At 44.3% G+C, this 13,548-nt stretch overlaps 1 protein-coding gene across 1 annotated transcript in view; it reads left to right on the top strand.

Annotated features, from left to right (window-relative positions):
- SH3BGRL (SH3 domain binding glutamate rich protein like) overlaps positions 1–13,548 on the top strand; it is a 36,625-nt gene that overhangs the window by 19,793 nt on the left and 3,284 nt on the right. The window contains exons 2-3 of the mRNA XM_075054581.1: positions 6,226–6,411; positions 9,692–9,772. Coding sequence (XP_074910682.1) covers positions 6,226–6,411; positions 9,692–9,772 — 267 coding nt within the window. The remainder of the gene's footprint in view (positions 1–6,225; positions 6,412–9,691; positions 9,773–13,548) is intronic.

The following is a 13,548-nucleotide window of genomic DNA, read 5'->3' as shown; positions in this document are numbered from 1 at the left end:
AGTATTAGCTTCTGCATTAGCAGCTCACATGAGGAAGGCATTATCATTTTAGAGATTAGATGAGAAATATTAAAAAAAAAAAGGCCAGCTTTTTTTTAATTCTAAAAAGTGGCTGTGAATTGCTATAGTGTTAGCCAGCCACAGCAGCAGAGGTGGTCAAGCCCTAAAGTCACAGTGTGCAGCTCAGCCTGCGGGACACCCTGTGGCAAGTTAATTTGTCTTGGCAGCAGCACAGCATTCCTCGTGTTGCCCTGCTCCCTCCGAAGAAAACCACTTTCTGGGTGTTTTTACCTCGGCTGCAGTGAGTGAAAGGATGGTGCTGCTGGCTGCCACCAGAGTTTGCTGAAGATTTCTTAGCTGCATTTTTCCCGTTAGCTGTTTAAATTTGAGCTTATCAATCTTCAAAAGGTACTGAACCATTTGAAGAACTGATGGTTACAAGTGTGGCTACAAACAATAGCATCATCTGGGGATTTGAACTTTTTCACCTTTCTGCACAAAGCAGATAGCCCCTGTGATTTAAAGAATTGCCCCTCTAATGATGAAACAGCTTGTTTAAAACCGTCAGTGGCTTAAAGTACAACCGCTTTAAAGATACAGTTGCTTTTCCTTATCTAGAACCCAGAAGGCTGGAACTGGAAATGGTAAAAAACCCTTTTAAAGCTGGTTTTGTCTTTAAACTAAATTGAGAAGTGTGCGAGATCTAGATCCGCTGTAAGGTGTTGCTTCTCTGCTGTCCTGGTGCTGGCTCTTGGCTGTGAAGGTGGGACAGGCAGCTCAGGCCACGTGTTCAGCAGGAGCTGGATGCAGCAAGTGATGATATGAACTGGGAAGTTCATAAGAAATCTCTTTAAAGTTCTTCTAAATCCTCACAACAATGTATGAGACATTTAATTGCATCTTTGGGGGGCGGAGTGGGGAAATCTGTGAGTTTTCCCAGACACAGAACCCACAGAAATGCTGAGGAACGGCCCATGCCGAGTGCTAGGATGGCAGAGCTGCCACCTTGTTATCATCACAGGGAAGTTTGTTGTGTGATCAAAACAGCAGTGCTCAAACTGTAAACTTACTTCGGGTTCCAGTGGTCCATAAATAGATTTCCAAAACATGTCTATTGTCCAATAAGGAATTTATTTATACACTGAAAAAATAACAAGACTTAAAAACCCCCTCTGCCAGCAGTGCAAACTAGGCTATTCTGTTGTATGTGTATGCCTGTGTATACCAAATAAGATAGAAACTTCTTTGAAGTTCATTTCAATAAAGCATTTAAAACAACTGTTTCCTTGCAGCAGGGTAGTGCTAAGAGAGGCTGGCTGTTGGACAGCCAGTTTACAGTCCTGACCAGTGCTGGGGATGGAGTATTGCCTGCTCGCTGGGCCAAGGTCCTGTAGCACCACACCTGCCTCTTTTCTGTTTGTTATCGGTCTTTTTTTTTTTCCCCAAATGAGTAAAGATTTGGAGGAGAAAAAAAATACGGAGTCTGAAATGTTGCAGCATTTTCTGGAAAGTTTTCTGCCCACTTTGGGGTTAAAGCTCCATTTTTGATGGATTGCGATTTGTTGGAAAATGTCACCTGTCTCTACTCTTGGCAGCTTTGACGTGGTTTCTCTTGCGTTACTGATGTCATCCACTGATGCAAGTTAGATCTTAGAACAGTAAATTTAACTTCTGATGTGTATTCAAGTGAGGGACAATATTTGTTCATAATCCTAAACTACTGATTTTCATAATGTTACTCAGCACATGCTCTGTTGAAAGCTTAATATTTCATGACTGGCTTGTAACTGGAAAGGAAGAGAATCTTGATACACAAGGATATCTTAAAAAAGTCTGTTGGAAGCATCATCTTCTACTGTTGCTTGTGTGGATTCTGTATGCAGAAGATTACAGCTTGGTGGTGAGACTTTGCTTAACCACCAATAACTTGCCATAAAGCTATTTCTGTCTCTGGAACAGACATTGAAAGCCAAAACTAAGTGAAAATAGATTCATTTAGTTACATGTTTCCTTTCAAGATTATCTTAGGAAGGTCAGGAAAAAGTATAATGTTTCCACTCACCTGAGTAATTTTAGATGTTTTTACCACAAGAATGCCCTGAGAAGAATGAGTCAGTGTGTTCAGGCTGAGAAACTAGGTGTGCTTTTCTGGGGATTGGGGGTAAAGGCATCTTTGGACAAAACTGGCTTTTGCAGGGACATTATTTCCCCAAGCAGGGCAGCAGTGAGCTCCAGCAGGATGTGGCCCATCCTCTCGGCAGTACTGCCTTCTGCTGCTCCCCACCCCAACCCTTCTCCTTCCATCCCTCTGTCTCCATGCCACCTCCACCCCTGGGATTTTCCCCCTGTCTCCATCCATTTTGCTCATTCCCATCTGCTCCTGCCTGCAGCCTCTTTCCTTCCTTGCAGTTGTCTCCCCATCCCTGTCCGCGATTTCTCTGTCGTTCTTGTGCTTTTGTGTCTATCCATGAGTCCTTCTGCCTCTCCGGTGCTGGTTCCTCAGCCTCAGGACCCTGCCCTAGCAGTGTTACTCTTGGCTCCCCAGCTCCTGCGCTGGCTGTAGGCACATTCCCGGCTCTCCGCTGGTGCTCTCTGCCCTGCAAAATGTGTCAGGAGCACTCAGTATAAACAAGGATTTTTGTGTTTGCAAACTGCAGTTAGCTGCAGCTAACAGGCCAAAATAGCTTTAGACATGACAGTTGTTTGCGTAGGATGAGGTGCAGTATCTGGAAAGGCGCTGGCTGGTGTCCATGCCTGGTTAGGCAACTGGGAGAGGTTTTTTTGGGAAGCGAGCGCTGCATGTTGACAGGCGCATCCTGAAGAAAGGCTCCTTGCTCCTTCCCAAACATGGACAGCAGGAACCATCTTCTAGGCTCTTGTCCTGAGGAGAGCGTGTGCCCTTTTGAGTAAGACAAAATACCCTGAAGCAGCAGCAGGCGGCTCTTGCTCTATTTTAGGCACTTCCCTCCCAGTGGTATTCCAGTGCCTGAGATTAATAGAAGTTTTCTAAATAAAATCCCATAAAATTATACTATCTGGCAGCTCGGTGTCTGTTCTCCACAGTGGTTGGTGCCATGTTTCTCTGGAGCTTTTAATGCTCTTGTGTAAGTGCTTTTCACCATGGTCAGAAGACTTGTTGAGGAGCTGGGAGGAAGACATTGCCTCTTAATCTTCCAACTTGTTTTTTTTCTTTGGCCAGAAAACTAGGGTTTCAAACTAATATTACTCATGCATCAACACCAGCTCCTTGCTTTTCTTTACAGTTCTTTAGAGAATTACCTCCTTTGACCACAGACAGACTGAGAGCAGCGCAGAGACCAAACTGCCGTGCTTGCCTTTCACATGGTGCCTTTTCTAGCAGAATAAATAAATTTCCAGCTTTGCTAGTTCTTCATAAAGAAGCAGAGAGGGTTGCCTGCTGTGATAGCCCTTCAGAGCTGTGATTGAGAACTTGGGATCCGGTTGTGCTACCTGTAGCTGAAAAAACAACGCAGAGACTGTCCTTGCTCCAGTAAGCTGGAAGAATGAGCGAAAATAGAGCAAAACAGGTGACGTGGCAGTGTACAGTGAGGTGTTTTGCATACATATGTCTAAGAGGAAAACTCTATTTAAGTTCATCACTATAAAATAATGGCAACATAGGGTAGCCGGAGGCGTTTTCTTCATGTTGAAGAAGCATCTTAATGGCTGAGATAGTCCAGCCCTGTCAGACTGGGTGCTGCATGAAAGGACTGGATATACAGAGTCTGCCTGTGAAGGGGTTGCACTGTGAGACTGATCTGAGATGCTGTGAGGAATGTGAGGATGTGTGTATGGCTAGGAGGCAATCTAATAGTAAAAATTATTTAAAAAATAAAGAGAGTTCTCAGGACATCAAAATGCTAATTACTGTCAAACTAGGAGCTCTTGTTTTACATGGCAGAGTGTATAGTCTAATAGATTGGGTAAAAACTTGGTTTTCTTCTTTTTCTTAAAAATTCTGGGGCATCTTAAGGTGTGTTCTCACTCAGCAGCAGATATTGGACAAGTTAAGGACCTGTGACTAATGAAAACTAGCTGGATCTGTAATTTACTAGTGGTGGGAAATGGTTAATTAAAACGTAAGCTCTTCAGGGAAAAAAAAATTTCCATTTATTCCCAGGTCAGTATGTTGCCTTAGATACTGACTACTGGCAGAAGAGTTTACAATTACAAAGACCTTTCCCTTATTTTAGTCCTATGGAATAGTTCATGAAGGAAGTGCTTGCTTTTTTTTTTTTTTTTGCTTTTTTTTTTGCTTTTTTCTGAGCTGTATGGCACTGTGGAGAAAAAGTTCCCCTGACTGCTCCCTCCTGCTGTGGCCCCTGTTATTAAAGGCAAGCAAAGAAATCTCTTACCGGTGGATTCGAGTCTGTTGAGGAATGTTTTTCTATACAGCCTGTAACATGAATTATTTCCTTGGGGTGGTATTAACTTGTCCATTTTTATTTATTTTTAGCCATGATGAAAATCAGCTAATGCCCAGCAATATTATTCTGTTTAAGGGTACAGTACTTGCTAATCGAGTTCAGCAGCTCCTCTGCTGACATGTTAGGAGGAATTACATTGGCTCTTGCAGCCCTGGGGCAGGCAGCTTCCCCGCTGAAGCTGGGAGCACGTTTTTCTTCCATCGGGAGAGCCAGGTTGGTCCCTTTGCAGTACACTGGACTGGATGCAGAAGGAGATCAATCTATCCATTTTCTTTTAAAAACAAACCACCCCACCCAAGATGTAGTTTAACCTGGACTGGTTCCCTGTCGTGGATTGTCACGCAGCCAGCAGCGATGGCTCCAAAGGGAGCTGCTAAAGAACGAGTCGACGGATGCTTAAAGACTGCCAAGGCATGGCCGTCTCCTCTTTGGAGACACCGTTCTCTGCTCTCCCAAACTCCACCCTTCCAGGCACCGCTTTTCCTACCGCAAGACCTCGCACCCTGCCTCCAGCTCCCGGTCCAGCTCCGTGCCCCGTGGGTTCAGGGCTGTGCGTGCCGGGGGTGCCGGCACCGTATTTGGCTCTCGGCTGGCTGTGCCCTGACCTCGGCGCTGCTGGGCCGGAGCTGCCTGTTTTCCCTTCACCGTATATGGAGAGGCTGCTCGGGGAAGCGGGTGGCTGACCTGAATTAGAAGCAGTGCAACATCTGTATGAAACGCTGCTTTTGTTGCACTGAGCTAATTAGGTTAGAGCTGGGCCTTGGACTGGTTTTGTAGTGAAGGGAGTGTTTTGAAGAGAACAAATTTCCCATTAAATCCCATTTTTTTATTGTTTGCCAGGATGCGCATGGTTGTAATTTCCTTTATGGTGGTAAAGTCATGCAGAGGAAGAACAGAGCATGAGCAGAACATCTCTGTATCAGGAAGTCAATAATTCATATATGACAGTAATAAAAACCACCTTTCCTGTAAAAAGCCAGCACAATCTTTGCCGCACGGATCCTGCTTTTCACTTGGGTGCTGTGCAAGTACACAGAGGACAGGCTGCATCAGGTGTGGGATCTCATCCAGCCTGTGCAGTCAGCCCCACGAGACTTCTCCTTAAGTTGAGCAAGGATGGGGGATGCAGGGTCGCAGCTCTCCAGAGACCATACCTGCTGCCTCTGAAACCCAGAACACGGCGGAAGAGGTTTTCTTTTTGTCCAAAGAAACATGAGCAAAAATTGCTTTGGGATCTCACTGTTAATGACGACTTCATGAGATCTCTGTTGGGAAGTCCATGCAGTGAGGTGCACAGCCTACACGAGGAGGACAAAAACCTGGACTCTGAGAAGGGTGGGTTTAACCTGTGCTTCCAGGGGCACGGAGGAAACAGGTTGTACCTCAAATGTCCCTCCAGCAAACTTCACTGCACCTGAAAAAACAGCATTCCCCTGAGTTAATTGTAAAACCCAGCCAACACAGCCTCTGTGAGGGCACTGCTTGCACCTTTGCTTTTGGTTGGAGACCTTTAAGGTTCACAACACTCACATGTATATAGGGCCAGTGTCTTTAGACTTCAGCCTGTTGAATTATGTAGGAGCCAAGTCAAGGCTCAGATATGACTCTTTAGAAGATGCTTTTTTATTCTAAGAATTTTCTTACCACTTCCATTTTCAACCTGTTTTGCACCCTCTTGTTTCTGCATTGAACCCTGGAATTGCATAATCCGCAGCAGAAAAAATGGTTTGGCTGATTTTGTTTGCTTTCTCTCCCCCCCCTCCCTCTTTTGTGACAGATTAAAAAGCAGCAGCAAGATGTGTTAGGTTTCTTGGAAGCCAACAAAATTGAATTTGAGGAAAAGGATATCGCCGCCAATGAGGAGAATCGGAAATGGATGCGCGAGAACGTCCCTGAAGACAGCCGGCCGGCAAGCGGGAACCCCCTGCCACCCCGGCTCTTCAACGACAGCCGGTACCTCGGGGTAAGGAATGGCTCCAGGTCTCCGTTGCTTCTCGTCCCAATCCTCTTACTCTCTGCCATAGTCTGTGCTTCACTGTTATATTAAGCAGGGAAGGACTTGGGCAGCTGTATGTTTAAGCATGCAAACTGTGAAGGGCGTGGAAGGTGTTAGACATTTATCTCTCTTCTTGGGCTTTTAATAGTAATTGACTCTTGAATATTCCAGTTCCATTATAAAGAAGAGATTAAAATTCAGACCTCCTGATTCCCAGATCATTGTGCTACTTGAATAAGCCTACCACCACCTTGCAGTGTATATATTATTTTTTTCCCTGTGGGTTTTTTCCCCTCTTATGGCTCTGAAAATTTACAGGGTTTTTTAATTCTCATATTCACCATGATTGTGAATTAACACTTCACAGAAATCTGGCACTGTTGCACCAACCTTATGTTCTATAGCAAGTTCAGAGAGCTGAGCTGTTCTATGTGGGGTTTGCCAATATGTGTGGAGCCCAGATCGCACTGTAGTCTGTTCATCTTCCAAAACAAGTGCTTATATGAAGTGATGTCTGCCATGATCACAAATCAGTTTTCTGATCCTTCTTGGGATCGGTTTTTGTGTACTGCTTGCAAAATGAAGGCTGTTGTGGTCCGCTTACTCCAATGCCTTGAATAGATGAAAACTCATGTTGCAAATACCATTCCTACTTGTAATTATTTTAATGCTTGACCAAAAGTAAGTTGCCCTGCAGCACTTCTGCTCAGCAGGCCATGCTTGAATGATTATTAGATTAACTGTTAATTTTATTTTTAAAATTTAGTATTTTCTGAAAAAAGGTCACAGTATGCATTCCTCTGGTGCTGTGTGTTGGTTTCAAAGTCGTTTTGCAGTTTGGTTCTGACCTGTGAAGTCTGTAAGCCAGAACCTGCCAGTTCTGGACCTTTGCAAGGCGATTCTGTGGCTACTGAAAGAATCATTCTCAATGTGCCAGGAATTTTTCTTGCTTGTAATAAAAGCGGAACTTGAAACAATATCCACAGTGAGCTAATGTACCACTTGGCTCTCAAAATGTTACTGACTGTGGTTGTGATGTGGAAAAAGGTTGGTTTTGGGAGACAAATGTAATGATCAATAGTTGTGTGCCCCTGAAAGCTGGGAAAGGGCTAGTCACAAAGAGCTGAAAATCTCTGTTCAGTTACCTGTCTTTAAAAACAAACAAACAAACAAAAGAGGCAAATATTTCTGTACCAGTAGGAAGCGCAGTTGCAACAGTATCTCCTTTCTCCCTTGGTGTACCCAGGCTTAAGGATGCAAGCTGATCACTGTGCAGTTGTCCTTTATCAGTGAAATGTTGCCAAATTTCTGCTGCATTGCTGCAGCTGTGCAGCAAAACAGGGCTTTACTATGCAGTGGTCTGGGACAGGAAGAGAAAAAGCTGTATGCACTTAGGTCTGGATGCTTGCTTATCAGAGATGCTTCTAATGTATCCCCAACTGCAGCCCACAACGGTTCTGAATACGGTAGTTTTGGGGAGAGCGGTATAGCTGCTTCAGACCAGTCCTTGCTATGGGTTTATTTCATCCCCAAAGTTTTGGTTGATGTCACTTTGAACTTTTGAAGTTCAGTGAATTTGTGTAGCTGCATTCAAATTACTACAGTTTAGCTTTCAGGAAGGTAAAAGTTAATTCCATGCCCACACACTTGAACCTCTTTATGTCTTTATCTGATTCATCTCAAGCATGAACTTCCCTGTATGTTTCATCTGATGCAGCATAACTGGCAGAGGAATGAGCAAATTGACTTTTATTGGTCTGTGCACAGCAGAAAGGCTGTAACTGTAGATGCTGTGCAAGTTGGCATGAACCTTGCTCTTTAGTCACAGGCATTCCTTTCCTGGTAGATGCTATGAAGCAGACTGCCAGACTATGCACTAGCAAGATAAACAACCCCTTTGTTATCAAGCAGTTCCAGTATTGTCAACAGAAGGGCTTCAGGGAGGATTTAACGTAATCATACACATTTTTATCAAACTAGCACCCAAATGCTGCATGTACAGATCGAACAATAATTTGACATCCCTGATGTCTAGGCAGTTTTATCCTCTGTTCCCTGTACTTTCTTCTGTTCCAGCTGCAACAGCCTCTTCTTAGAGCTGCCCCTGCTCTGAAGACGCTGCTATTTTCAAGCAGCATTTGCTATTTCTTAGGCTTTTGCCTAGCAGACAGACAGACATGCGAAGCAGCATGCCCTTAATGGCAGCTCTCTCCCTGACTTCAGCCCAAGACTGAGCCTGCTCTGAGCTGCTGTCTTGCCTTGGGTTTCTCAGCCAGGACTCCTGCATCAAAACATTCCCCAGTAAAGCTGGAAGAAGCTGGTACTGTTGCTTCAGTTAAAAAGGGAGAGAAAGAAAGTCATAGGACAGATATGTGCCGAGTTTGGAAATCGGAGCGAGGGAAGTATGTGGTAACTCGGACAGTGGTGGACTTGCACAAATCTGGGTTCATTTGGTCAGTGTTTGGCAACTGCTGTTGCTGAGACACACTGTGGGCTTTTGCTTGCTCTTTCCTAACTTAGGAGACAACTAAGCTGTGTTGTTTGTACTCTGTACAGCACTGCATTCTGCCTCAAAATCAAAAAAGGGCAGAGAAGGAAGCATTGGTATTTCTTTTATTATTTCATTGTTTTTACCTTAATTGTCCTGGGAAATGGCTGTGTGCATACTTAGAGCAACTGTAGTGCACTATGAGTACAACGAACAGTGTCACCTGATTTCCTTCATTTGTATAGACTAATCATTAATGGGAAATGTGATGGGAAAAGGTGTACTCTCAGTTTACAGGTTTAAATTTTAACTTTTAACAGGTTTAAGAGTTATGTCCGTAGTTGCACGGTTGCCATTACTAATCAGTAATTAGCAATGACAGCTGGGGATATCAGTGTTTCAGATGACAAGGTATGGGCTCAGCCCGCTCCTGCAGGAGGGACATCCATGCCAGACCAGTGACAACAACTACCTTGCTATGGAGGCTGTCCCTCTGGGAAAGGCAGAAGCACCTCACAGCAGCATCTTGTTGCTACAGATAGTGAAATTCCCAGCTTGTCGTTTTTCAGACAGTATAGTTTATGTGGTATTAGTGCTAATGATAAATATCTAAGGTGACACTCTGAATTTTGCATTCAGCCACAGGAAGCAGTTTGCTCGGTGAGGGTTGGGTAACACACCAAATTGAGCCGCGATTATTTCAGACAATTCATACTTCTCGCTTTTGTTTCCAACCCCTCCCTGACTCCCACGGTGAAGGACTATGAAGCTTTCTTTGAAGCGCGAGAGAACAATGCAGTATATGCATTTTTAGGCTTGACTGCGCCACCTGGTTCAAAGGTACGTGTGCATATTTCTTACAGTAAACCACAACCGGTATTTTACACCTTGTTCTTCTCTGCTCATAGTAGGATGTTTTTTGTGTTCTGTGATTGCCCCAGTCAATCTACCTGCTGGTCTGATACTCAGTCTCCAGAAACTAACTTTCAGGCTTCAACAACACAGCAACACACTGTTGTTACGTGCTGGTTTATTTGGAGGATGCTGTGTTCCCTGGAGGCATCTGCTTCCCCCTCCTTCTACCCAAAAAACTCAGTGTTTGGTACAGATGCTCTTTCGGTATCCTCACTGCAGAGCCACAGTGCTCTTTTTGAAGTTATTGGAAAAACTTTTGTTGCTTCGGAAAGAAGAGCTGGGTCAAGTTCTTCACTAGTAATAATTGTCTCTTACCATTGGATTTTTTTTATTTTTTTTTTATCGTACACTCTGGGAACAAATGAAAGAGTAGTTAATAGTTGCACTGAAGAATGCACAAGAAATCTAGATGAAAATAATTGTCACAAAACCAAAGAATTATTTCAATTCAGTGAAAAAAATTAATTCATGTGAAATTTTGATAAGATTTTTGTACTAGAAAATACCTTGAAACCAGAGTTATGTTTTTGAAATAATATGGTCTTGCTTCAGAGTAATTTTTTCCTCCAGCTTGTTATCTGAAGCCTTGTTTTCCTTTGCCAATTACAAACTGGGTTGCCGCTTTGTGGATGCAATGGGCTGGAATTCTCCTTTTGATTTTGATAGGATAGGACAAGCCTGCTTTATATGTTTCACTTGACAGCGGCAGGATCCTCCAGGTCACTTCCAGCTTTCTTGTTCCAGGGAATAAACACGATGGTTCCTTTCAACTTTATTCATGTAAGAGTTGAAAGTCATGCTGTGCATGTCACTAAGACACCTAATTTTAAAGGTGGATGATGATCCATCAGAAGTGAGCATTACAAGTTGTGGGTCAGACTGAAGCAGTTTTGGGAGCCAAAATAATTTCTAGCAGTATCTCCACTAATGTGAACGGTGCAGTGAGGAAAAACTCTGCCTCATACAGAGAGTTGCAGAGAGCAAAACCTGTGATATGTGCCCCAGCATCATGTGTCACTGGCATCAGAAGGCCAGCTGCACACAGTGCGATAGTCAAGTAAATCTTATTGAAGTTTCTTGGAACATCTGCACAGCGCTGTAGAAAAGAGTACGCAGGACGGAGCCAAGAAGTGAGAAAGCAGCCCTGACACCACGGGATGCAGAAAAGCCCGTGCGTTTCCCCTTGCAGCCGAGATCTGGGAAGCGCAATGGTACTGGAGAGCAGTTGCTGCCGTAATGAATCAGGTCATCTGTCTCTGTAACATTTATGAACATTGCTGCTTGCTTAACCTGCCAGGTTGCAGAAGCAGTCTGCATGGCTATTAGTTGCTCTGATTCTGTCCTAAGGGATGCTCTGATTTCGTCCTCACCTAAGGAAAAGGTGAGTTTTAAAAAGGAGAAATATAATACAGTTGTACTCTGCTGAATTTTTATATTGCTTGCTACAGCTTGGGGAGGGGCGTTTGAGCTGATGAAGATAACCTTTGCGTAAGTGACCTTGTATTTAGTGACTTTTGGTATCTGTCCCACAATTACATTATGTCAAATCAAGTTGATTGCCTGCTGCTGAGGAGGAGAAACTGATTTGTAGATGCTGAAATTGGCATTTACAGCATAGCTGCATGCAGCTTGGATATAATACTGTAGCTAATGACATTGCCTCTGCATATGTTGCTGCATAAGATGGAAGGAGTCTGGGAACAACCTGTGTGCGATTGCAAGAGAGGACCTTGACAGCAAACCTCCAGTAAATGTCATTATGAGAGATGTGGAAAGTTAGTTGACTCTGAACACAAAGGTCCGATATTAATGCTAAACAAGAAGGGCTCAGAAGTGAGCATGGGAGATGCAAGTAACTATTTACTGAGCCCTGGTGCTTTGGTTTGTGCTTTGGGCACCGAGAATACAATTGGACCTACAAACCCTGGGGAAGGTTGGCATTCAATTTATCTTAAATATCCCTACTTCAAGCAATACGGGTGGGTTTCAAAAGGAGAGGATTTTGTAAGTCAAAGGCTGTGATTAATTATTTAGGGACTGAGAGCATGCTGAGTGAGGGGCCTTGAGGGAGAAATAAGGAAAAGTATGAAAGAAGGGGTAGTGCCAAATCTGAAAAGCTGAGCCTTTCCCAGGTAATTTGCAGGACCATGCCCAAGGAAATGGATTTTGACCTTTGAGAAATAGGTTAGCATGTTCTCTGAGTTACTTGGACCCACTTTCCTGGGGATGAGGGAAATACCAGGAATCCTCTCCAGCTTACCACTGCCTGTTTTGAAGAGAAGTATTTTGTCTTGCACTTTCTGGGAAAAAAAAAAAAATAATCTAGATGTCACTTCTGTAGTGCCCATGACTGGTTAATGGAGTTGTTACAATGCCAAGGGAACCATCTCCTCTTTCTTACCGGTCAAAGAACCGTTTGTCCTTTAGAGAATATCAAACATCCTTGTTTTTTCCAGGCTTTGTAGTTCTTTTTAATCTTTCCTTCATTCTTCACCTGCCTTTTCTGCCACGAACGGATAGGATGCCCTCGCACAAGCAGCATGACTGCACAGTGACGTCCCGGTTCTGCTCTTTGACCCGTGACGTGCAGCCAGAGGAGCAGAGCGCGGTCCGGGAGCAGGGCAGACCTGAGCCAGCAGTCCAAGCGAGGCTGTTCCCACGCCCCTGAGTTAAAAGGCAGCACGATGCTAGGCGCTTGGGCAGATAGCCAGGAAAACCAGAGAGATCCACCATGTCTAAGATAAGGGAGATATGCGTGGTACTTCCTGCCCTGCAGGCTGGGGTCACCCACTGTGTCCCCTCTTTTACAAGTCTTACAGGCTTCTTGGAAATTCCCTTCTTAGTCCTTCCTCCTCTTGTTTTTTATTTGTTTAGCATACTGGCTCATGTTAACAACAATACTGTTTAGTCTGTTATCTTCAGTATTTCTCTGCAGTCACAAAAGCAAACAACTCCGTTGCATAAAAGTTGAGTTGAGCAGATGTCGAACTTTTCCCTTTAAAATAAACCATGCCGTCCACCCTGAAGTTCTGCAGTGAGAGCACTGTGCCTCTGTTCATCTTCTTGTAGACCATGTTGCTGCTAACAGGTAGTTAAATTCATCTTCAGTCGAAAGTACACTTGTAGAAACCATCTTCAGAAAAAAATTCCTTTTGCATTTCTTCTATTGTCATTTGTGACCACCTTACAAAGGCTGAAAGAAGACTGAAAAATGCACGCAATTGTTTTTCAGTGTTCCTTCTGAAACATACTGCGAATTGTTAGAGGTTAGCTGGTATGTCTGCTGAACTGCTTTAGCTGTTCCTTCACCTCAGAAGCTTCATAGGAATGTTTTCGTGTAGCCGAAGGTCCCTCGAAGAGGTGTGGGTTGGGAGCCCTGGGCATGGAGAGCGGGTCACCCAGGGAGCATGTCCCTGCTGACTCACTTCCCCTCCGGCAGCGGGGAGCTGGGATTACTCAGCAGTGCCGGTGCCAGGACAGACCTGCTGCCAGCCCCAGGACGGACCTCACGTATGGGTCTAGTGCTGGAGCAGCTCCGAGCTCTGTCGGAATAACGACTCGCAGGCTGCCCCGATCACCCTTCTGGAAGACAAAAGCTAAATGCTGGCTTTTTGTTCTTTGGTAGGGTTTAGTTCAGAAAGTAAATTGTGTCTTTGCTGAGACCTCTCTTGTTTTCCTCCCCCCAAGCCCCCTTTTGTTTT

Source organism: Buteo buteo, chromosome 22, assembly GCF_964188355.1.
Source record: "Buteo buteo chromosome 22, bButBut1.hap1.1, whole genome shotgun sequence".
Taxonomy (NCBI): Eukaryota; Metazoa; Chordata; class Aves; order Accipitriformes; family Accipitridae; genus Buteo; species Buteo buteo.
This window is presented reverse-complemented; position numbering and strand designations above follow the sequence as displayed.